The sequence below is a fragment of the Trachurus japonicus genome, chromosome 7 (genome assembly GCF_045865225.1).
Source record: "Trachurus japonicus isolate A0001 chromosome 7, Traja_1.0".
NCBI classification, from domain to species: domain Eukaryota; kingdom Metazoa; phylum Chordata; class Actinopteri; order Carangiformes; family Carangidae; genus Trachurus; species Trachurus japonicus.
Genome location: NC_140913.1, coordinates 34322174 through 34344630, shown reverse-complemented (window position 1 = coordinate 34344630; position 22457 = coordinate 34322174). Strand labels below are relative to the sequence as shown.

At 40.5% G+C, this 22457-nt stretch overlaps 1 protein-coding gene across 2 annotated transcripts in view; it reads left to right on the top strand.

The window, feature by feature from the left end:
- spryd3 (SPRY domain containing 3) overlaps positions 1-15732 on the top strand; it is a 94869-nt gene extending 79137 nt beyond the window's left edge. For both annotated transcript variants that reach the window (XM_085782982.1, XM_085782983.1), the window contains exons 9-11: positions 8906-9025; positions 10541-10683; positions 15499-15732. In XM_085782982.1, the coding sequence (XP_085639108.1) occupies positions 8906-9025; positions 10541-10683; positions 15499-15633 (398 nt within the window). In that variant the 3' untranslated portion in view covers positions 15634-15732. The remainder of the gene's footprint in view (positions 1-8905; positions 9026-10540; positions 10684-15498) is intronic.
- Positions 15733-22457: the final 6725 nt, after the last annotated feature.

Sequence of the window (22457 nt, the reverse complement as noted above, 5' to 3'; positions counted from 1 at the left end):
GAAATACACATTTGTTTTAAGCTTAGCCTTGCAAATGAATGTTTAAAATCAAGCTTCAGTCTGTTGTCCCCTTCCTCCAGCTCGGTGTTAACGCCGTCTCCAGGTTCCCGCTCCATCACCGGCCTCGGAGCCAAACGCTGGTCAACACCTCGATGCTAATTTTAAACTCTCAAGTCTCCAACACAAATTTTTAACTTTTTTCCGCCACATCCAGGCTCCAAATTGAGCCTGTTTCCTGTGTATCGATTTCCACCCGTTTTAGTACCAAAGCACATTTTTAAAAAAGCAACAGAACTATTATTGTATCCCCAAAAACAAAAATAGCCTCAAACAGCTGCATGCCTCCCAGAGTTAACCCTCCAAGAACAGGCTTTCATCATCATTAACCATGTAGAACCGTCTCATCTACTGCTGCAGATAATTCACTTTCACCGTGAATAAGTGAAAAAGTGAATAACTGAGTAAACTTCACAGACTTAACACATTGCGCTCAGTTTATTTGTATTGAAGAGTGACACTCAGCCAGTGAAAGCACTTTTATAATGTCTTGTGGTTCTGCAGGGAGTTTAAAAAAAGACCAGCGGGCTTTTTAGGAGCAACACGACCTGTATTAGTGACTCAAAGTCCTTCTGTTTTTAAAGTCTGTGCCCTGTGAGTCTCCCAAAATATGTGGAAATATAATGTATTTTTAAATCTACAAAGTGCTCATCATAGTTCATGACAGCTTGTCTCATGAACTGTCCAATCATTTTCAATTTGAGGTTAAATTTAAAACAGATCCATGTAGAAAAACAGAGAATATGCTGCTGAATAAAGAACTTAAACCTGAACTCTGCAGGTCTGGTCTAGTTACAAGTCATTGATTTAACCAGCACCAGGACTCTGGAGCTGGAGCTAAAGGACACATGGAGCTGAGTTAAGGTGGAAATCCTAAAGAGTTAAGGTGGAAATCCTACAGAGTTCCTCTTTAAAGGGATAGTTCAACATTTTGGCAAATTGGCCCATTGCCATAATCGCTATAGTCATAGCAGTAGGTTCGTTACCTTTAATTGTAGGTGTAAGCTATTTTCAGTACGGCGGAGCGCAGCAGCAGGCTGCTCAGAGCTACGCTATGGAGGCTAACGGAATTTCTTGGTTTCCCTCATTAAACTCATCAAATTCAACATCCCAAAACTCCACAGCGCCTTTGTAGACAAGTTGTGACCTGCACAACCACCACGCTATGAGATAATGACGGAACGATACGAAACGGAGCCGTTTTCGAGGTAAATTCATACAAAACCGCTGATGCGCGTTGCGTTCAGGGACAGTTTTTCAGCAAGCAGTCTCCGTATTTACCCTGTATTTACCTCGAAAACGGCTCCGTTTCGTATCGTTCCGTCATTATCTCATAGCGTGGTGGTTGTGCAGGTCACAACTTGTCTACAAAAGCGCTGTGGAGTTTTGGGATGTTGAATTTGATGAGTTTAATGAGGGAAACCAGGAAATTCCGTTAGCCTCCATAGCGTAGCTCTGAGCAGCCAGCTGCTGCGCTCCGCCGTACTGAAAATAGCTTACACCTACAATTAAAGGTAATGAACCTACTGCTATGACTATAGCGATTATGGCAATGGGCCAATTTGCCAAAATGTTGAACTATCCCTTTAAGTTGAGTTAAAGTAGCTTTTAAATTAGTTCTCGAGATGAAATTTGGGTAACCCTTTCATTTACAGGCTGTTCTAGAAATAGCTTAGAAATAACAGTCAGTGTCATAGTAATGTTTTTCATAAAGGTAATAGATTACACATGCTTTTCATGCTTTGAATTGTTTGGGAAAGGCCAGAATTGTTCTCCACCAAGTCATTGCAACTGACCGTTATTTCTATTCTAGGCTATTTCTAGACATTATGACACAATTAATTATTATTTCTTGCCTATTTCTTGACATAATCATGTAATTAACGGCCTGTAAATTAAAGGGTTACCCAAGTTGGTTAATAATTAGTTTATTTTCTGTTGTAGACTAACTGATTCAGTATGGGACACTCATGAAGCTAACTAAACTCAATAGAAAAGAGTTGATGTTCACAGAGTTTTTAGAGTAAACTGAGTAAAGCTAATTAATTAAAAGCTCATCAGCAGAGGTGGGGACTTGGACTCGAGACTTGAGACTTGACTTGGACTCAGGTCCCGATTTTGATGACTTAAGACTTGCTTGATCAAATCAAAAAACTTGGACTTGGACTCGCTTGGGACTTGATGCCAAAGATTTGAGTCAAGTCACATGCAGCAAGCGCAAATATTAAAATATTTTAAAAAGTGTCACATCAATGTAGCAGCCAGCCAGAGTCGTTCTATATAGACACTCCTGTTGTCAGTCTTGGCTGTATAATTAATTTAATGCCAACACAAGTTATCTCTCAATTTTTTTCAATTTTAAATAGCTTTATTGGCATGAGAAGGCGGATTGAAGTTTTGCAGCTTAGGCTGTTTACATCCCTCAAAGCCGCATTTTTTTTCCACAGACAGCGTCAGTTGGCGACTCAAACAGGCACCAAGAAGTTTATTTCGACATGTTTGTAAAACTAGATCTAATTCAAAGTCTGGCGGAGTCGAGACCCAAGTTGACGCTCGGTGTGTTCACATGCAGTCGGAAGCTCCCATTTGTGCCATAAACACAGGAATATCAACTCTGGACTTGCTTGAAGTAAATAAAACTTCTGGGTGCATGTTTGAGTCGCCATCTGACGCTGTCTGTGGGAAAAAATGTACACTTCAAGCAAGTCCAGAGTTGATATTCCTGTGTTTATGAAAGAAACGGGAGCTTCCGACTGCACATGAACTCACCGAGCGTCAACTTGGGTCTCGACTCCGCCAGACTTTGAATTAGATCTAGTTTTACAAACATGTCGGCTTGCTTGAAGTAAATAAACTTCTGGGTGCATGTTTGAGTCGCCATCTGACGCTGTCTGTGGCTTTGAGGGATGGAAACAGCCTAAGCAGCAGAACTTCAATCCGCTCCCATTCATCGCTGCCGTGGCGATGCGGGGACAGACACAACTACCACAAAACAGGAGACATTAAACTGAAAATCTACAGATTCCTCCTTCTGTTCGACCTAAAATGTTAGGAAAATACAGCACCGAGTTGAATTTGCCCAGAATTGTCCTTTAACAATTGAGGTGTGGTCATGATCTTTACGTATCATTAATTATAATCGATTTGTTTGGGACTTGAAACAAAAATCTTAGGACTTGGACTTGACTTGGGACTTGAGAGCAAAGAGACTTGAGACTCTACTTGGACTTTTCAACATCGGGACTTTCTCCCACCTCTCCTCATCACTAGCCATGTTTCCATCTGAAGTGATTTGAATTACTGGGAAATGCGCATTAAAAGAAATTCGTATCATGTGTGTTTCCATCTACGGACTTTGCACCCCCCCCGGACGGACTGACGGTCTGATTTGAACATATTAGCGCGATCTATTATTACTATTATTTATTATTGTTTATTACCGTCATAACGCGACCTGTCTGTCTGTGTGTGTGTGTGTGAGAGAGAGAGAGAGAGAGAGAGAGAGACGCGGCCGCCACAGACGTTATTAATGATAAATGCTGGATGCGCTGGTTGATAAGTTTGGTTTTTACTGAGGAGGAACTATGAAGAAGTGCAGCAACATCATTATGAAGCTGTGTGGGGCTTTTATCTGTGTATCTTTGTCTTGTGAGTGAACTGCAAAAACAGGAGTAGATGGGGTGAAAGTGCGCTACGTCACACTTAATTCGCATACAGCTGTTTCCATCCCATTCGAATCAACCAAAACCCGGCCATAGATAGATAGACTTTATTATTAGACTCAAAAACAAACACACATACAAATTTAAAAGAGACAGTCATACCAGTGTTTCCACATGGCTGACTGGTATCTCACAGCACTGAGTCCAGGATTGATCAACAGTATTAAGACAGAATTTTGTGTGTCATTCAGTCGACAGATGAATTTATAGCTACATCAATTTCCGCAACAGAGCATGAAAAGTATTTACACGCACTTGACAGAATAACTCACTCGCACTGCACCACTCGTTATAGGCAACCTGAAGTTTGCAAATGCTTGCGAGCGTATTTCAGTTTGTGCGAATCAGGGGATTTTAATTCGAATTACAGCGTTTCCATCATCATTTTCCAATGCGATACATCTCGATGCATCTAAACAGCTGATGGAAACGCAACTAGTGAAATTAATCTCTGTCAGTGTTTGGTTTGTGTTCAGATGAGTGAATCGCCCCCCAGCTCCAGCTCCAGCTCCAGCTCCAGCTCCAGCTCCAGCTCCAGCTCCAGCTCCATCCTCGGCAGCAGCTCCTCACCTCCAGCTCCAGTCTCTGTCTCTCTCCCCGGGCCGGGCTGCCGGCGGCGGCGGCGCTGCATCTATTTTTAGCGGCGCTGCTCCTGTGCCGGCGTGGCTCCTCTGCTGTGTTTGCCTGGTGTGTGGTGTTGTGACAAGGGCCCGCATGGGAGCCGTAATGATACAGTGTCTCCGTCTCCCTCCCGGTGCTCAGATAGAGATTGTTTAAACAGTATCCTGAGCCGGGGACGGGTCCCATGACAACTCCATAAATATTTACCAGCAGCAGCCGCGCCGCTGCGCTCCGTCTGCAGGATACCTCCGCTCTGTTTTTCTTCTGCTGCACTTTTTTTTTTTTTTCCATTGTTGTCTCTCGCAACTGTAGTATGTGTTGTTTTGATGATTTCCTTTGGATGTTGTCGATGTCTCTTCCCTCTTGTGCAAACTCTGCTGCTCTCACCTTTACACACCACCACCATCATCATCATCATCATCATCATCATCATCATCATCGTCGTCTGTCAGGAATGTCAGGATGTCCTGTATGTTGGCGCGTCGTCGCATGTTACACATGTTACACACCGTGGTAAACACATTAGAGTCAGCGACACACAACAGGAACCAGCAGCAGGTCGACATGTGTCCTCTGTCTGCAGGGACGGTGCTACTGAGATGTATTTCCAAGAATATTTGTCTTATTTCTAGTCAAAACTAATCTCTTTCCACTTAAAATAATAATAAGACTCACCACCTAAAAATGAACTTGTTTTTAGATCATTTTCACTTGTTTCAAACTAATTTTCAATTGAAATAAGTAGAAAAATCTGCCAGTGAAAGCAAGTTTTTTTGTGTTTGTAATAAGAAAGAAAAACTTGCTCCACTATCAGATTTTTCTACTTATTTCAAGTGAAAATCTGCTTGAAAGAAGTAAAAAGTGTCTAAAAACAAGCTACTTTTTAATGTGATGAGTCTTATTTTAAGTAGAATTAGATTTGTTTTGACTGTTATTATACTGCATATGCACTCTGGTCGGATGCAAATTGCATTTCGTTGCCTTGTTTTTTAACATGTGTAATAAGACATGAGAAATAAGACAAATCTTCTTGGTAAGATTTAGAGTTTTTGCAGTGAGATGGATCCTGACCTTCAGATGAGTCTGGGTCCAGGTCTCTCAGGTTCCCACTGAGCTCTTTGTGTTTGTGTGGATCGGAGACTCGGAGCTGCTGCTCAGGAAGTCGTCACTTACTACAAGTAGCAGCTTGTGTTTCTGATGTGGTGAAACAGCAAACACTGTCACTACCACAGCTACAGCACAAAAACTACAGCTGCAAGCTCCAACAGCTACAGCCACACACATAATACACATATACACTATACATATATGTGTGTGTATATAGAGTATATACTTAAGCAATATATCACTCCAGTCCGTGGTATATGCTCATTATACCACGGCTAAGGGGCGTTCTTCCCCCTTAGAGTGGTATAATGAGCATATACCACGGACTGGAGTGATATATTGCTTTTATAAAACGGTTACCAATAATGACAATATGAAAGAGGAATACGCAATCAATTTCATGTACTTTTATTCAACCAGAAATACATATTATCCAATAAAAAACTAGTCCCTTGTCTCCAGACGTTAGCTCCAAGTAGCTCTGCATCTGGTCTTTTCCTCTGTCACTGCTCAGTCCCCTCTACCATTGTTAACCCTCTGGAGGTGAAAGTTCACCTTAAACATGTCAATTCAACTACTTTAGTCCATTTTTTAACATCGTAAAAACACCGACTGTCTTTTGCTACGGACTGCAACAGTCCGTTGTCATGGATACATGACAACAACTTCCATTCATACCAGCAAAGACGGTTTATAAACCAAGACCTTCCATGAGGAGTCAGCTTCCTGTATGATGTCACTAGGCTTCTGCACGGCCACGCCCCTTTAGGGAGACCAGAGGCAGCATAGAGTGTATTGACTCCAATGGGACAATTTAACGTGATCACCGATTATGGTCAATTTTTTCTCCCCACAGTCATTGAAGTAAATTTTGGACTCATTTTTCACAAGCCACATCTCTTCTGAACATTTTGACACGAAAATGGCAATTTTCAGACGGACACATCAGGAGAAAATCCACTTTGTTCAAGACCTGTCTCTGTCTCTACGACACACTCTCGCCAGATTTGGCACAGATCTCCTAGGCAATGTCAAAATGATTTAAATTATTTTTGTTGTCATGCTAAATATGACTGTTAGTAGTGTAAATAATAATAATAATTTAATGGGGTAGTTCAACATTTTGGCAAATTGGCCCATTGCCATAATCGCTATAGTCATAGCAGTAGGTTCGTTACCTTTATTTGTCAGTGCAAGCTATTTTTAGAACGGCGGAGCAGAGCTTGTTTTAGAGGGAAATTCATGCAAAACCGCTGATGCACGTTGCCTTCAGGGACAGTTTTTCATCATCAGTCTCTGTATTTCCCTCTAAAACAACTCTGTCTGGTAACGTTGTGTTATTAAAAAAGGTAGCGTGGTGAATGTGCAGGTCACAGAGCGTTGTGGAGTTGTTGGGTTGTGTATTTGATGAGTTTGATGAGGGAAACCAAGAAATTCCCTTAGCCTCCGTAGCGTAGCTCTGAGCAGCTCACGGCTCTGCTCCGCCGTTCTAAAAATAGCTTGCACTGACAATTGAAGGTAACGAACCTACTGCTATGACTATAGGGATTATGGCAATGGGCCAATTTGCCAAAATGTTGAACTATCCCTTTAATGTTATCATAAGAAATTTAAACATCTCACTTTCATCTACCTACAAATTGTATAAATCCACACACACGATCATAGACGAGGTGGGGTGACGGTTGGCCACGCCCATTTAGAGAGACAGGAAGTGAAACCATTTCTATCATTGGAGCCTCTCATGGAGGATCTTTCCATTTATTGAATATCTTTGATACCAGTCATACGTGCCTGAGGCGGAGTGATAGCCTACGCTGTGATAAGGCTTTAGAATAGTAGCCGTGGTATATGCTCATTATACCACGGTTAACAACCAATCAGGTTGCCGGATTTCACCTTTCCGTTTTATAAATATATTTATACAGTGTTGAGCCTGAACGCGTTCATTGAACAGTCGTTGATGAACTGAACGTGCTGTATTTCCGCTTGATGAACGTGATCATTCTGCTGTTTGTGAACGGCGCTCTCTCTCTCAGAATATAATAATAAAACTTTATTGAAAAGTGTGTCAGATTTCCATAGAAACCCTCAGCAGAAACACACTGTAAACAGGCCATAATATGCAGCAGGAAACCTCCCAGTCTGGCAGCAGCAGCCACCACAGTGTCGCACCACTAGTGTAAACTCTGATTGGATCAGGATTCAGAATACCAAGATGAAATCTGATACGTAGATTCGGTGTTAAAACTGATAAAATAATCCCTGTCTGTGGTTCTAAATGGGCTGTGGCAATCATTTTTTAAAATAATAGCTCGCAGCAAAGTATTGGGGGAAAAAAAGAAGTATGAACTAGTTCATTTTTGGAACCGTGAACTTAGTTCAAAATGTTGAATTATGACCTATGAACTGAACTAGTTCATTTTAAAATTTGTGAACTGATCTTCCAACTAGTTCATGTAGAAAGTGAACTTTCCCAACACTGTATATAAAAAATATATAGCTACAACAACTAAAACAGCTACAGCAGCTAAAACAGACAAGAACCTGGCAGCTTCATAATGGAGAAGCGCTGAGTTTTTAGCAATAAAGCAACACTGAACTGAAACTGATTGTTTTTATCTTGACGGTTCTTATTGTTTCTATTTCATTGCTCCTTTATCTAATGTATTTATTTGCAACTGTATTTGTTTGTAATTGTAAAGCACCGCGGTTAAAGGTGCTATATAAATAAAGCTCGACTTAACTTCAACTAATTGATCATTTTCAATTGATTTAACCATTTTGGTTCTAGTTGCATTATATTGATCATATTATTAGGATTAGATTGTTATATCCAATGTGATATATACAGTATTTCCAGTTCATACGGTCCCCTCCATCCTTCACACTGACATTATATATAAAACAAACATCACTGTGTGAACAGGTGTTAAAACTGTGAGCTATTAAAAACTTCTTAAAAAATCTTTCTTAAACCTGACTGAACCTCTGCTCTCAGGTAAACTTACACACACTGCAAAAACTCAAACTCTTACCAAGAATATTTGTCTTATTTCCAGTCAAAACAAATCTCATTCTACTTAAAATAAGACTCATCACATTAAAAGTAGCTTGTTTTTGACACTTTTTACTTCTTTCAAGCAGATTTTCACTTGAAATAAGTAGAAAAATCTGATAGTGGAGGAAGTTTTTCTTTCTTATTACAAGAACAAAACATTTGCTTTCACTGGCAGAAGTGGAAAGAGATTAGTTTTGACTAGAAATGAGACATTTTGACAAGAAATACAACAAATATTCTTGGAAAGATTTAGAGTTTTTGCAGTGTAACATTAACACAGCTGCAGAGTAATTAAAGCTTCTGTCTGTCTCTCTCCTCTCTCTTCTCTCTCCGACAGACGACGGGAAGATCTTCCACGGCAGCGGGGTCGGAGACGCGTTCGGTCCTCGCTGTTTCAAAGGCGACATTATGGGCTGTGGCATCATGTTCCCACGGGACTACATCCTGGATGGAGACGGTGAGGTTCGCCGGGTTCAGAATCACTCTGTCATTCATTAAAACGTGGGGGCCGGCTGACATGGCTGACGTGTTCGTGGGAGGTTTCGCTCTTAAACCTGATTACCGTGGTTTAGCTAAAGACAGTTGCAGCATCAGTCGGACTTAACGCCGTTCATTGTGTTGGATAGAAACTGGATGCGGACCAAGGTCCCCCGCATGGAAACTGTCTGAGCAGTCAGTCAGTCAAAGGTGAAATTCTTCTTGGTCTTCGTCTTCTTCCAACGGAGACAAATATAGACTTTCCTGCTCTCAGGTGGTTTCAGATTACCCAACATGTAGTAACAGTTCAGATTAACAGACAGGAACCTGTAATGGACATGTTCTTCACCTCCTCCTCCTCCTCCTCCTCCATACGGTTTCCTCACCTGCTGTTTCATCATTTAAAGGTCCAGTGTCAAACGTTTGTCAAGGTTTATGGGCAAAATCTGAATAAACTACCCATGCATATATTTGTATAAGTGAATAATCGCTATAAAATAAAAATAAAAAATACATAAATAAAGAAATAAAATCTTGCTTTAGAACAGGGGTCTCACATAACATGTAATGTATCATACAAACTTGATTGGTCAAAATTTGCACTTTATATCCCGGATATAGAATGATAGAACGATAGATACATAGAACGATAGATAGATAGAATGATAGATAGATAGAACGATAGATAGATAGAACGATAGATCGATAGATAGATAGATAGGACGATAGATAGAACGATAGATAGATAGATAGATAGATAGATAGATAGATAGATAGATAGATAGATAGATAGATAGATAGAACGATAGATAGAATGATAGAACGATAGAACGATAGATAGAATGATAGAACGATAGATAGAACGATAGATAGAACGATAGATAGATAGATAGATAGATAGATAGAACGATAGATACATAGAACGATAGATAGATAGAACGATAGATAGATAGATAGATAGATAGATAGATTAGGAAATTATTCTGCCAGGTTGCTCCAAAAGAAAATGTACAAAGAAATAAATAGAAAACAAGAGGAAATATATGATAATATATATCGTACAATGTCTAAAACAATAAAATGTACACTACTAGTGCAAAGGGAACAGCCTAGACATACGTTAAATACAGTGCTACATCATTTGAATACAATACATAATCTAAATGCAATATAATACTAGTGCAAAAGGGCCAAAACATAATTTAATAATACAATTTTTCCCAGCCTATGACACCGCCGCGGTTGAAGCGTGTGTGCGTGCACGGGGCCGTTCAGGTCTAACGTGTAGACATGCGTCATGCACCATGACAACCAAAGCGAAGCCATTGCAGCAGACGGTGCGTTGCGCCTGTTTCTTCATGCACACGCTCACCTCATCGCTCCATACTCTGAGCGCTGTGATCTACAGTCTGAACGCTGGACGTCAAGGTTTTACCTCCATTTTTACAGACTGCACCTTTAATGCAGCGTTTCTCCTCTGTTTCCTCGCCGTCAGGTGACGTGGACGAGTGGGAGCGGCTGGATGTCCGACCGGGTCACCGCGGGGTCCAGAACTTCCTCTACCTCAACGACGAAGAGGAGGAAGAGGAGGACGGGGAGGAAGAGGCCGAGCAGGGACAGGAGGGCAAGAAGGTCACGGTGAGGAAGACTCACAACACACACAAACACACACACACACACACACACACACACACACTGCAAAAACACCAAATCTTACCAAGAATATTTGTTCTATTTCTAGGCAAAATGTCATTTCTAGTCAAAACTAATCTCTTTATACCTAAAATAAGACTCATCACATTAAAAAGTAGCTTGTTTTTAGACACTTTTTACTTTTTTCAAGCATATTTTTACTTCTGATTAAAAATCTGATAGTGGAGCAAGTCATTCTTTCTTATTACAAGCACAAAAAACCTGCTTTCACTGGCAGATTTTTCTACTTATTTCAAGTGAAAATTAGTTTGAAACAAGTGAAAATTATCTAAAAACAAGTTCATTTTTAGGTGATGAGTCTTATTTTAAGTGGAAAGAGATTAGTTTTGACTAGAAATGAGACATTTTGACAAGAAATAAGATAAATATTTTTGGAAAGATTTTGAGTTTTTGCAGTGCACACACACGTTATAGAGCAGAGTGTTTCCACCAGGGGGCAGTGACTCAGCCTTGTTGTTCAGACTGATCTGGGACCAGCGTCTCTGACTGACTCCACACCGACCGCGTGTCTCATCCACAACGGTTTCAACGGTAACAAGCCACGCCCACAAGCAATCAAACAAAAAGGATGACAGGGAACTAACTATTAGGCGTGTGCCAAAAAATCGATGCACATAAGAATCGCAATTTTCTTCTCATTTAATATGATTCAGAATCGATATAAAATGTCCCAAAATCGATTTAAAAAAATGAAACAACTCTGCTGGCTGTCGGCCTCCATTTCCTTAGAATTTAAAAGGCAGCATGTTTAAAGGTTGACTATGTAGAATTACAAGAAAAACAACAGAAAAAGAATTCCAGCAGTCGATTGCCAGACCGTTGCTAGGCAAAACGGGCCGTTGCTAGGGACTCCGCTCTGAACAGAGGACAGCAGAGGAGGAGAGCTAAGCAGGATATTTACCTTATGTTTCATTTTTACCGTCATTAACAGCATAATAAATGATTTGTAGCTTGTTACAGGGACAGTGGAGGCTCTCTGCCTTCCACACCGCTGCTGCTCAGAGCCTCAGAGCCTCCGCTGTCACTGCTCTCGTCAAGTTGGAAAAAAAAAAAAAAAAAGGAGCTCCGTGGCACCGAAAGTCCGCGGAGATAAACGTGTTTATGACAGATAAGACTACACAAATACACCCATCCTAACAAGTATATGATAATCCATTGATCCACCGATTGATTATTAAAAAGGCTTGGTTGGAAACAAACGCATCCGACCGGGAGGAGGCAGGCAAACAGCGGAGAACTGAGCCACATGTCGGCTACAGGCAGGTACGAATGTAAACAGAACGTTGACAGAAAGTCATTGTCGAGCCCGTCAAAAAAATTAAAAATAATAATTCAGACTAAAAAAAATTTTTTTTATGGAAAAGCAATACTTTCATTCTGTACCCCTCTAAAGGCCCCATGGATGTATTATTTTTGAAAAAATATAGCTTTTAATAAATATTCTACATATTCAACCTTTAACTGCACTATATTTCTTTTAATAAAGAGGCACTTTTAATTGTGTTACTTAAGCAATATGTGATATTGCTTTTATGCAACAGTTTCAACAATTCCATCTAAGCATGGATAAATGTTTAAAACTCAATAAATGTGAAAAAGACACTTCAGTCATTCTGTCTTGTAAAGCGGACTGGAGTAGATCATGAGGATCCTTTCACACCGACAGACTGAAGCAGAAATCATTAGGAATCAAATCGTTTTGAATCGAAAATCCATTTGGAATCGAATTGTAGCCACAAAAATCAGAATCAAATCAAATCGTGAGAAAGTAAAAGATTCCCGCCCCTACTAACTAACTAAATAAACTGCTGACTGCAGGAACGTGACACAATGTCCCTTTAAAGTCGCTCTCAGACCCCTGATATAGATATAGAGAGAGTCACCATCTTGCGCCACCATGTTTGTACGGCAGTTACCGATGGAGCAGGACACTTCACCCTAAGCAGTGTGTGTGTGTGTGTGTGTGTGTGTGTGTGTGTGTGTGTGTGTGTGTGTGTGTGTGTGTGTGTGTGTGTGTGTGTGCGTGTGTGTGCGTGCAGCTTCAGTCCGTCCTGTCGTTGAGCGGCGGTCGAGCCTTTTCCTCTTGGAGTGGGTGGCTCGCTGAATGTTTGATATGTGACTCAGCCTGATTTATCCAACACACACACACACACACACACACACACACACACACACACACACACACACACACACACACACACACACACACTACACATACACACACACTCCACAGAGCTCCCACTTGTTGTTTCAGTGCGTCGGTATTTGTTCTGAGACTTGTGGGTATTTAGCGTTGAGCAGCTTGTTGATGTTCAGCTGGATGATGTTTGATCACTCACTGATTTAGTAGAGACATGTACTGTAAACACACACACACACACACACACACACACACACACACACACACCTCACCCCACCACCTCTAGACAACACACGTTACATATCACCTAGTTATTTAACAATATTCCTGCTTCCTGGTTCCAGTTACGTTACGTTACAGTCTAGAGCAGCACACACAGTTTTACATTTCATTTCACCTGCTTCTATCTCTGTTTCCTACGGTGGCCCTGAGGGGCAAATCAGAAAACACAACAGCAAAAGAGAGAAAACACAACACAAAAAGAGAGAAAACACAACACAAAAAGAGAGAAAACGCAACGACAAATGACTACGGTAACTATTTGTCGTTGTGTTTTCTGATTTGCTGTTGTGTTTTGCACCTCAGGGCCACCGTAGTTTCATGTTGTAGTCTATTAGTCCAGTAATTTTAAGCCAAAAAAGGGGTCAACGTTGAACAAATTGCAACAGAAGCAAACTCAACTGATTTTGTATCCTCAACATGTCCTGAGTGAGGGGGAAAAAAAGCCCAGAAGAATCCCATTAGGGGAAAGTTTAGAAAAAGACCCAAACATATCCCATTCATACGCCTATTCATTATTTTTCTCATGTGAATAGGGTACATTTTTTACCTTTAGATATCTCCATGAAAATTACTGAGCTGATTACTTACATTAAGACAAACAAAAAATGTATTACAAGTTTTTTGAAATTCTTTGTTAACATGAGCACATTTGCATTGACGGCACATGTATACTGTATATAAAGGTGTTGTGGTGGTACCAACATGAAAATTGGAATGAGTTGACTCCATCGGTCGACCGACAAGAAACCACTTTAAATTTCAAGATGACTGCAATTTTTCAAGAGTTCTCGTTTTACATGGGAACCTAAGCGCCTTAGTGAAAGTAAACTCTGTGACTTGGTCCGAAATTTCAAGACAATACACAGGTCCCTTTATGAACCTCTGGAGTCAACTCATTTCAGTTTTCATGCTGGTGCCACCAGAGCACCTTTATATATACATATTTATATATGTGCTGTAAAAACGGTGGGATTTATGCAAATTTGCTCATGTTAACAAACAGTTTTTTGTTTGTCTTAATGTAAGTAATCAACTCAGTAATTTTCATGTAGATACAGTATCTAAAGGTCAAAAATTTTACTCTGTTCACATGAGAAAAATAATGAATAGGCGTATGCATGGGCTATATTTGGGTCTTTTTCTAAACTTTCCCCTAATGGGATTCTTCAGGGCTTTTTTTCCTCACTCAGGACATGTTGAGGATACAAAATCAGTTGAGTTTGATTCTGTTGCAATTTGTTCAACCTTTTTTCATAAAATGACTGGACTATATTCTATCAATGAGCGGCGGTCCCCAGCTGACGACCCTGCAGCTAACAAAGTGGGCACCGGAGGAGGTGCGGCAAGCCTCGAGCTGAGCAGGAAGAACACCGACCTGCATCAACTAAATACGGTTTGACTCTGATCCAGTGTGTTAATATTAATCTGCCAGGTCTGTATTTCTTGTTTCTCCACTTGAACCTTCTATTGAACGTGACTGTTGGTGTCCGTCCTCACACACAGACCTGGAGACAAGAGATGCAATAATCTGGAATGAATGAATGAATGAATTTATATTTATTTACGTGTCGTGCACCAATTAAGGCGCCCAGCCTATAAGGACTTACAAGACACATTATCATCATATTTAGACAAAATCACCAGAGCACAGACAAAAACAAACAAAAACAAAAACCACATGGAATTCACATAAATAAATCACTTTTTCTTTTTGACCAGGCACTTTTTATGAAAGTAGTTCTAGTAAAGACTTCTTTCCTGAAGAACCTTTCCAACTTTACCTCATCATCAACCCAAAACAACAAATAACGGACAATGAAACACAAAATGCAGTTCATCCTCAATTACATTTAGATTACATAATGTGCATAGTCTTTCATCCCCAGGTACTGAGTTAAACCTACCAACTTCTACTGCCAGAGGGAGAATCCAGCCCTCAACTGGGCACATAAAGATCTCTTGGATCTGTCCAATGGCAAAGTCACATAGGGTTCTGAACAATATACATTTTTCAATTGGCAATAGGTTCTGAGCTTTGGTTTAAACCAGATATCATTAGCCCATTTTTCTTTATACTCAAGAAATAACTTATGTTTCACAAAATTAACATTACAACGCAAACCATTAGTGAAAATATGTTGTTGATCAGCCTCGCTGAAAATAGCTTTCATGTCACGATACATCTGGAAGTTTAATTTGATTGATTTTTTTTGTATTTTGAAGGACTTTTCTCTCTCTCTGTCTGTGTGTGTGTGTGTGTGTGTGTGTGTGTGTGTGTGTGTGTTGCCCTGTGCTGCCCCCCTGTGGCCGTGCTGCAGGTGTTCTTCACCAGGAACGGGAAGCTGATGGGCCGGAGGGAGATGCTGGTTCCTCCCGGAGGCCTCTTCCCCACCGTGGGAATGCTGAGCAGCGGGGAGAAGGTCAAGGTCGACCTGCACCCGCTGAGTGGCTGAAGACCTGGAGCTGGTTCTGGTTCTGGACTAGGACTGCAACAACTCAAAATCTTTCCAAGAATATTTGTCTTATTTCTTGTCAAAATGTCTCATTTCTAGTCAAAACTAATCTCTTTCCACTTAAAATAAGACTCATCACCTAACAATTAACTTGTTTTTAGATCATTTTCACTTGTTTCAAACTAATATTCACTTGAAATAAGTAGAAAAATCTGCCAGTGAAAGCAAGTTTTTTGTGTTTGTAATAAGGAAGAAAAACTTGCTCCACTATCAGATTTTTCTACTTATTTCAAGTGAAAATCTGCTTGAAAGAAGTAAAAACGTGTCTAAAAACAAGCTACTTTTTAATGTGATTAGTCTTGTTTTTAAGTAGAATGAGATTTGTTTTGACTAGAAATAAGACAGATATTCTTGGTAAGATTTAGAGTTTTTGCAGTGTGGACCTGGTTCTGGTTGTGGACTCATGAAGCCCTGCAAACAGCTGGCTGCACTGTAGAGCTCATCCACAAGTAGCCTAGCATGCTGCTAACACACACACACACACACACACACACACACATGCACGTGGCTGTCTTCGTCTTCCTGGACACCCGCCCCCCCCTCAGCTTTTATTTATAAGACTTGTACAGTTGATGTGAAGCAACGTCTCACAATCTGAATCACCACGGAAACAAGAGACTGTAAGATGCAAGACAGGAGGAGGACGAGGGGTATCCTGATAAGGTCTATGCAATATGTGTCCTTGGTCTATCGCCTCCTCCCTAAGAGAGAAACGAAAAGAACGAGCGCACTTCTCCTCGACAGAGCCGAGAGAGAAGAGAAGAGAAGGGGGTCTCCCTCAGCGGCCGAGCCTCTCTCTCCTCGAGAGTAGAGACGAGACGCTTCGCTCTCCTCTCTCCGCTCCTCTTCTCCTCCTCTCTCTCTCCTCTCCTCTCCTCTCCCCCTTTCTTTCTCTCCTCTCCTCTCTCTCCTCTCTCCTCTTCTCCTCTACTCCTCTCCTTCCTCCTCTCCTCTCCTCTCTCTCTCCTCTCCTTCGTCTCTCTCTCTCCTCTCCTTCCTCTCACTCTCCCTCTCCTCCCTATCCCTCTCCTCCCCTCTCCCCTCCTCCTCCTCTCCTCCTCCCCTCTCTCTCTCTCCCTCTCCTCTCTTCCCTCTCCTCTTCCTCTCCTCTCCTCTCCTCCTCCCTCTACCTTCTCTCCCTCTCCCCTCTCTTTCCTCTCCCTGTCTCTCTCTCCTCCTCTCCCTCTCCTTCTCTCTCTCCTCTCCTCTATCCCCTCCTCTCCCCTCTCTCTCCTCTCCTCTCCTCTCCCCTCCTCTCCTCTCCTCTCTCTCCTCCTGTCTTATCCTCTCCTCCCCTTCTCCTCTCTCTCTCTCCTCTCCTCTCTCCTCTTCCTCCTTCCTTTCCTCTCCTATACTCCTATCCTCTCCTCTCCTCTTCCCTCTCCTCTACTCTCTCCTCTTTACTCTCCTCTCTCTCCTTCTCCGCCTCCCTCCCCTTCCTCTCCCTCCTCTTCCTCTCCTCTCCTCTCCTTTCCTCTCTCCTCTCCTCTCCTCTCCTCTCCTCCCCTCTCCCCTCCCCTCTCACCCTCCTCCCCTCTCCTCACCCTCCTCTCTCTCCTCTCCTTTCCTCTCTCCTCTCCTCTCCTCTCCTTATCTCCTTCCCTCCTCTCCTCTCTTCCCCTCTCCTTCTTCTACCTCTCCTCTCCTTCCTCTCTCCTCTCCTCTCCTTTCCTCTCTCCTCTCCTCTCTCCTCTCCTCTCCTCTCCTCTCCTCTCCTCTCCTCTCCTCTCCTCTCCTCTCCTTTCCTCTCTCCTCTCCTCTCCTCTCCCCTCCTCTGTCCTCTGGTCAGTCTGCATGCAGCCTTTCTCTCTCTCTCTCTCTCTCTCTCACTTGTCTCATCTGTCACGACCCAAACAAAGCAGAGCACTGTTGTGTTTCAGGGAATAGACTCTCCCTCTCTCTCTCTCTCTGTTTCATTGATTATTGATTATTGATCATCATCATCATCACAGGTGTTTAGTTCATCTCTGTTCTGAGACGAGAGGAAACAAACCAACGGCTCAGTTCTCATATATTTCCTCCACCTCTCAGCTGACGTTCAGGGAGTCTCTCGTCTCGTTCTCCTCCATCTGAAAGTTTAGTTTCCGTTTTAATTTAAAGTTTTTATTTTTTATTTTTCCCTGTTTGAATGATAGTGGAGTCAGAACGATGTCGTCATTTTTCTGCAGGAAACTTCAAAACAAACGTGAGCTCATGATGATGATGGCGTCATCGGTTTCCTCCTCTCTGCTCCGAGGTGGTGGTGTGTGTGTTGGTTGTGTGGTTGTTGTTGTTGTTGTTGTTGTTGTTGTGCAGCAGCTGTGTGAGTCTGTATCAGTGGGTTGAACTCAGGTTTCACAGTTAAACAGGAAGTCGTCGTTTTAAACCGGCTCAGATCAACGTGGCGCCGTCGGCCAATCAGATCTCTGCACTTTACAGTCGATGTTATAAAGAAGAACTGAGACATATTTATAAATTACTCACATGATAAATATGACACAGACAGAAGAAAGTGCCAATTATGATTATTATTGATTCATCTGCCAATGATTTTATTGATCAATTGGTTGAAAAGAGTCAAAATATCTGTTAAAATGTCTTTTTTTTTCTGTAAAATCCGAAAGTTGTTAATATTTTGATGTTTTATTGATCCACTGGTTTAAAACTGTGGCTCTGACGAGGAGCGACCGATCACAGACTGATCAATACTTCTCACTGCCGATATATTAATTGTACAGATTGTTAATTAGCACATTTGTTCCTGAGTGAAGTTTCTTGTTTTTCAGATTTTCTCTCAGGAACGAATGGAGAAAAAACAAATCATTTAATCCTGAACATAAAAACACTGAGGATCATTAAAATCTTAATTGGAATTCATTTGGAGTTGAAACGTGACACCACATCAGTGTTTGCACAACAGTTTACAGAGGTTCTCTTTGGTTTTTATTAGAGTAACGGTTCACAACAGTTTACAGTGGTTTACTGCTTTTAGAGAAAAGAACGGTTCTCCTGGTTCCAGTAGAGAACGGTTCAAGGTTCAAGGTTCAAGGTTCAAGGTTCAAGGTTCAAGGTTCAAGGTGTCTTTATTTTCCCCAGTGGGGCAGTTTGTTGTGCAGCCGACAGAGAGAAAAAGAAGAGCCATATCATACATAGAGTACATAACATAAAAACACATAAAAGAACTCAGCAAACGGTGGTGGACTTAATAAATACAGCATGAGAGTGTGATACAAAATACAGCATACACGTGATACAAATAAAATAAAATAAAAGGCAGCCCCAAGGATAAAAGAGGAGCTAGTTAGAAGACTCATATGGTCGTGTTTAAAAGACTAGTAACAGTGGGAATAAAAGAGTTCTCGTATCTGTCGGTCTTACATCTCTTGGACACAAATTCTCTTTGGTTCCAGTAGAGAACGGTTCTGTTAGTTTTTATTAGAGAACGGTTTTCCTGGTTCTCCTGGTTCCCGAGGCTCAGCCGATGGGACTCGGTCCGGTCGTGGTTCAGTGGTTCAGACTCCACGGCTGCAGGTGAATGAGAAACTGTGAGTTTGAGTTTGTGTCGGTGGGAGCTGGTTCCCACACACACGATCTGATGGATGATTGTTTTCCTTCTGGTTGATTAAAGGGAATGATATCATCTTTATTATTATTATTATTATTATTAATATTACTATTATTATTCTGTATCAGCTCAATCGATTAACCAAAATAGCGTTTCCTGTCCTGTCTCTGTGTCTGTCCTCTGTCCTCTGAGCTGTAACTGGAGCTGTGAGACTTGGACACAGGGTTTAACTGTTCAATCACAATCTGCTGGAGACTCGACCTGTTATTTATAGCTGTTGTCATGCTTTTGTTTTGGAGCCATCGGCGGCAGACATGTTGAAAAACAACAAGGTGAATCAGCTGGATCAACACACACACACAGCTGGTCCAGCCTAAGGTGTAACGTATAAAGTGAGACAGATGTTAATCTAAGTTCAGGTTTATTAACGTCACTGATATTTAAGTTTACTCAGAATTTACGTTTACAGAAATAAAAAAAATAAAAAAAACACCTTTCAACCAAATTCAAGTTAAATCTGTTGAAGTTTGTAGCGTCTCCAAACGTCCTGACGCAGGACGCCTGACGTCATGACGACCCGTCGCCTTGTTGACTTGCACTATAACGGCCTTGTTCATGTCTGATCATCAATAAAGGTTTGTTCAATAATGTAACAGAAACCTGTGTCGTTTTATTTCACAGACTTTGACAGAAGCCTTTTATATAGTTACGTATGGTTCAGATGTTGACTTTTAATTATTTGAGATGTATTTACTGGTCTATACTTTCTAAAAGGGACATTCATATTAATTGAGAACCAAACAATTAAAATAAAATTAATTTTTACAGACGGGACATCTTCCACAGTGTTAATGTGTTATCAGTCAGTCATGAGCCAATGAGGACGTCTCTGGGTTGCCAGGTGTTGGATCCATATTTATCAAAAACATTCTTCACATTTAATATATAGTATATAATATAACTCATTGAACTTGTCTTTTTTTTTTCTTTCAAATTTACCAAAAGCCTCCTCTTGTTTTGTGATAAAATTAACAATGTTTAGCTTCTTTCATTCTTTAACACCTGCCTCCTCCAACATGAAATCAAACACATGAAGAAGATTCACATAGTCTGCTGCATTCACATGGAGTCCGGCAGACGGCAGCATAGATATATATACGTATATATATCTATGCGGACCCAGTACATTTCATTCATTTTCTTCTTCATTTACCTCAGTGTAGTGAAACACTGTTTGTCGGTGAAGCATAATATTAATGAACTAATGGTGAAAACTCACACATTTCTCTTTTCTCACGTCATTTCCAGTTTCACCTGTGAGCCTCGTGCTAATCATCAGTAGCTCAGAGTTGGAGTTAATAGAAAAAGGAATCCGCTTCACAAACTGGACGTGTGCAGTTTGAAACGTGTGTCAGGGTTTGGGGTTTAAGAAAAGACACTATCCAGGTGCATTATGGGAAATGTAGGATCCAGTGTTTCAGGGCTTGACGCAGTAAAAGTTATAAATGAATGCAATATGAAGACATGACAGTTCAGATATTGTGTCAAAGATGAGCTAGGCTACTACAGTTAGCATGCTAACCAGCTTTTCCCCCCAGTGAACTTAATATCAGACAGGAGCTCCATACAATGTCACATAAATCTTAATCAATATATTATGCATAGGGATATGAGCAGTATTAACAAAATTAATAATAATAAAAATAATAATAAAGACGTAAATAAATATATAAATGGAAACAGATCAGACATGCATTACTCCTCTTTGAAAAGGTCCATATAGATCTGTAGTTGTGATGCTTTATTTAGTAGGCTATCAATAAATGTTAAGGTTAATGTATTCCTTAAATTCACATAAAAAACCTCTCAAGTTGGATGAGACTTTGAAACATTTACATTTGTGTATTATGGAATTTGCCGTTCAAAACAAATAGATTTGTGTTGTTTTCGGTGGTCAAAGTACATTATATCACTTTTACAGTCAATTAAAAGCAGTTACAGGTGGTCAGGCTAATGTTGTTGGACGTCAACATAAACCTTTAGATTTAGTCGACCAGAGCAGCAGCTTCACCTGGTTTGAAAAGGGGAAGAAGAAGCCAAACACTGCATTTCCTTGTTTCTTATAATAGCTGTGAATGTGTCATCTGTCTGGTAACATGCTGCCCTGTGTGTTTGGATGATGAACTGGACCTCTGTTCTTTAAATCTGTCTGTGTGATGATAAAACACCTTGCAGCTTTCAGCTCCTGAGCCTGATACTTCAGCGTCGTTCTGCCCCCTAGAGGATAAACATCTATCTGACCGTACACACCTGTACAGTGTGACTCTATTTCTAGTCTGAGATAAGTGAGATTTAACTTCAAACCAGGCTCATTTTCTTTATGTTTTATTATCACCATCCAGAGCAGATGTTTCTTTTTCTTTATTTTATTTCCTCACACTCACTTTTACATCAGTAGGTAGTATAGGACAACTCATTTTACAAGCAGCCAATCTACAGTCAGCATAATTTTGTTTATATATGTAAAAATAAATCCGAAAATGGAAATTTAAAATGATCAAAAACAATTTAGGAAAAAACAAACATTTATTTTCAATTATTCATACAGTAAAGCTACTACACAGGCTTCTGCCAAAACTACTATTAAGCAGTAGGCTACATCCAATAATTGCAGCATTTTATGGCCTAATTTCTTACAGTTTAACGTTCGTCAGATTTTATACATGTCAGGATATTAAATTTATCAGAACAAAACACATAACAAACTTGGTGAGAGAAAGTCGAAATAATTTTTGAGAGCCATGTTTTCTGACACTCGATCGTTTTTTTTTTCCCTTCAACTTTATTTAAAGTTGTAGCAACAACAACATTTCAGTCTTTCCAGCTCACATCCGTTACAACAGTAACGGTACAGTAAAGTTACAATTATATGACAGTATAACAAAGGTTAAACAAAACAAAAAAACAATCAAGTTAGCAATAAAGGAAAATAAATTTTGGTGACCTCGTATCCCATGAAAATTATAATTATAGTTATTGTGACAGATTATTCATTAAACATTTCTGATGTTCATTATTGATATACATTTCCTGTTTGTAATTAACTTAAGAGACTTAAAATAATAATCAACTTCAATCAAAAACAACTTAAATGATGGTGAAGAATTCTGAAATTTGCATTTATGGATATGAAACTTCCCCAGTAAAATATAAAGGTTTA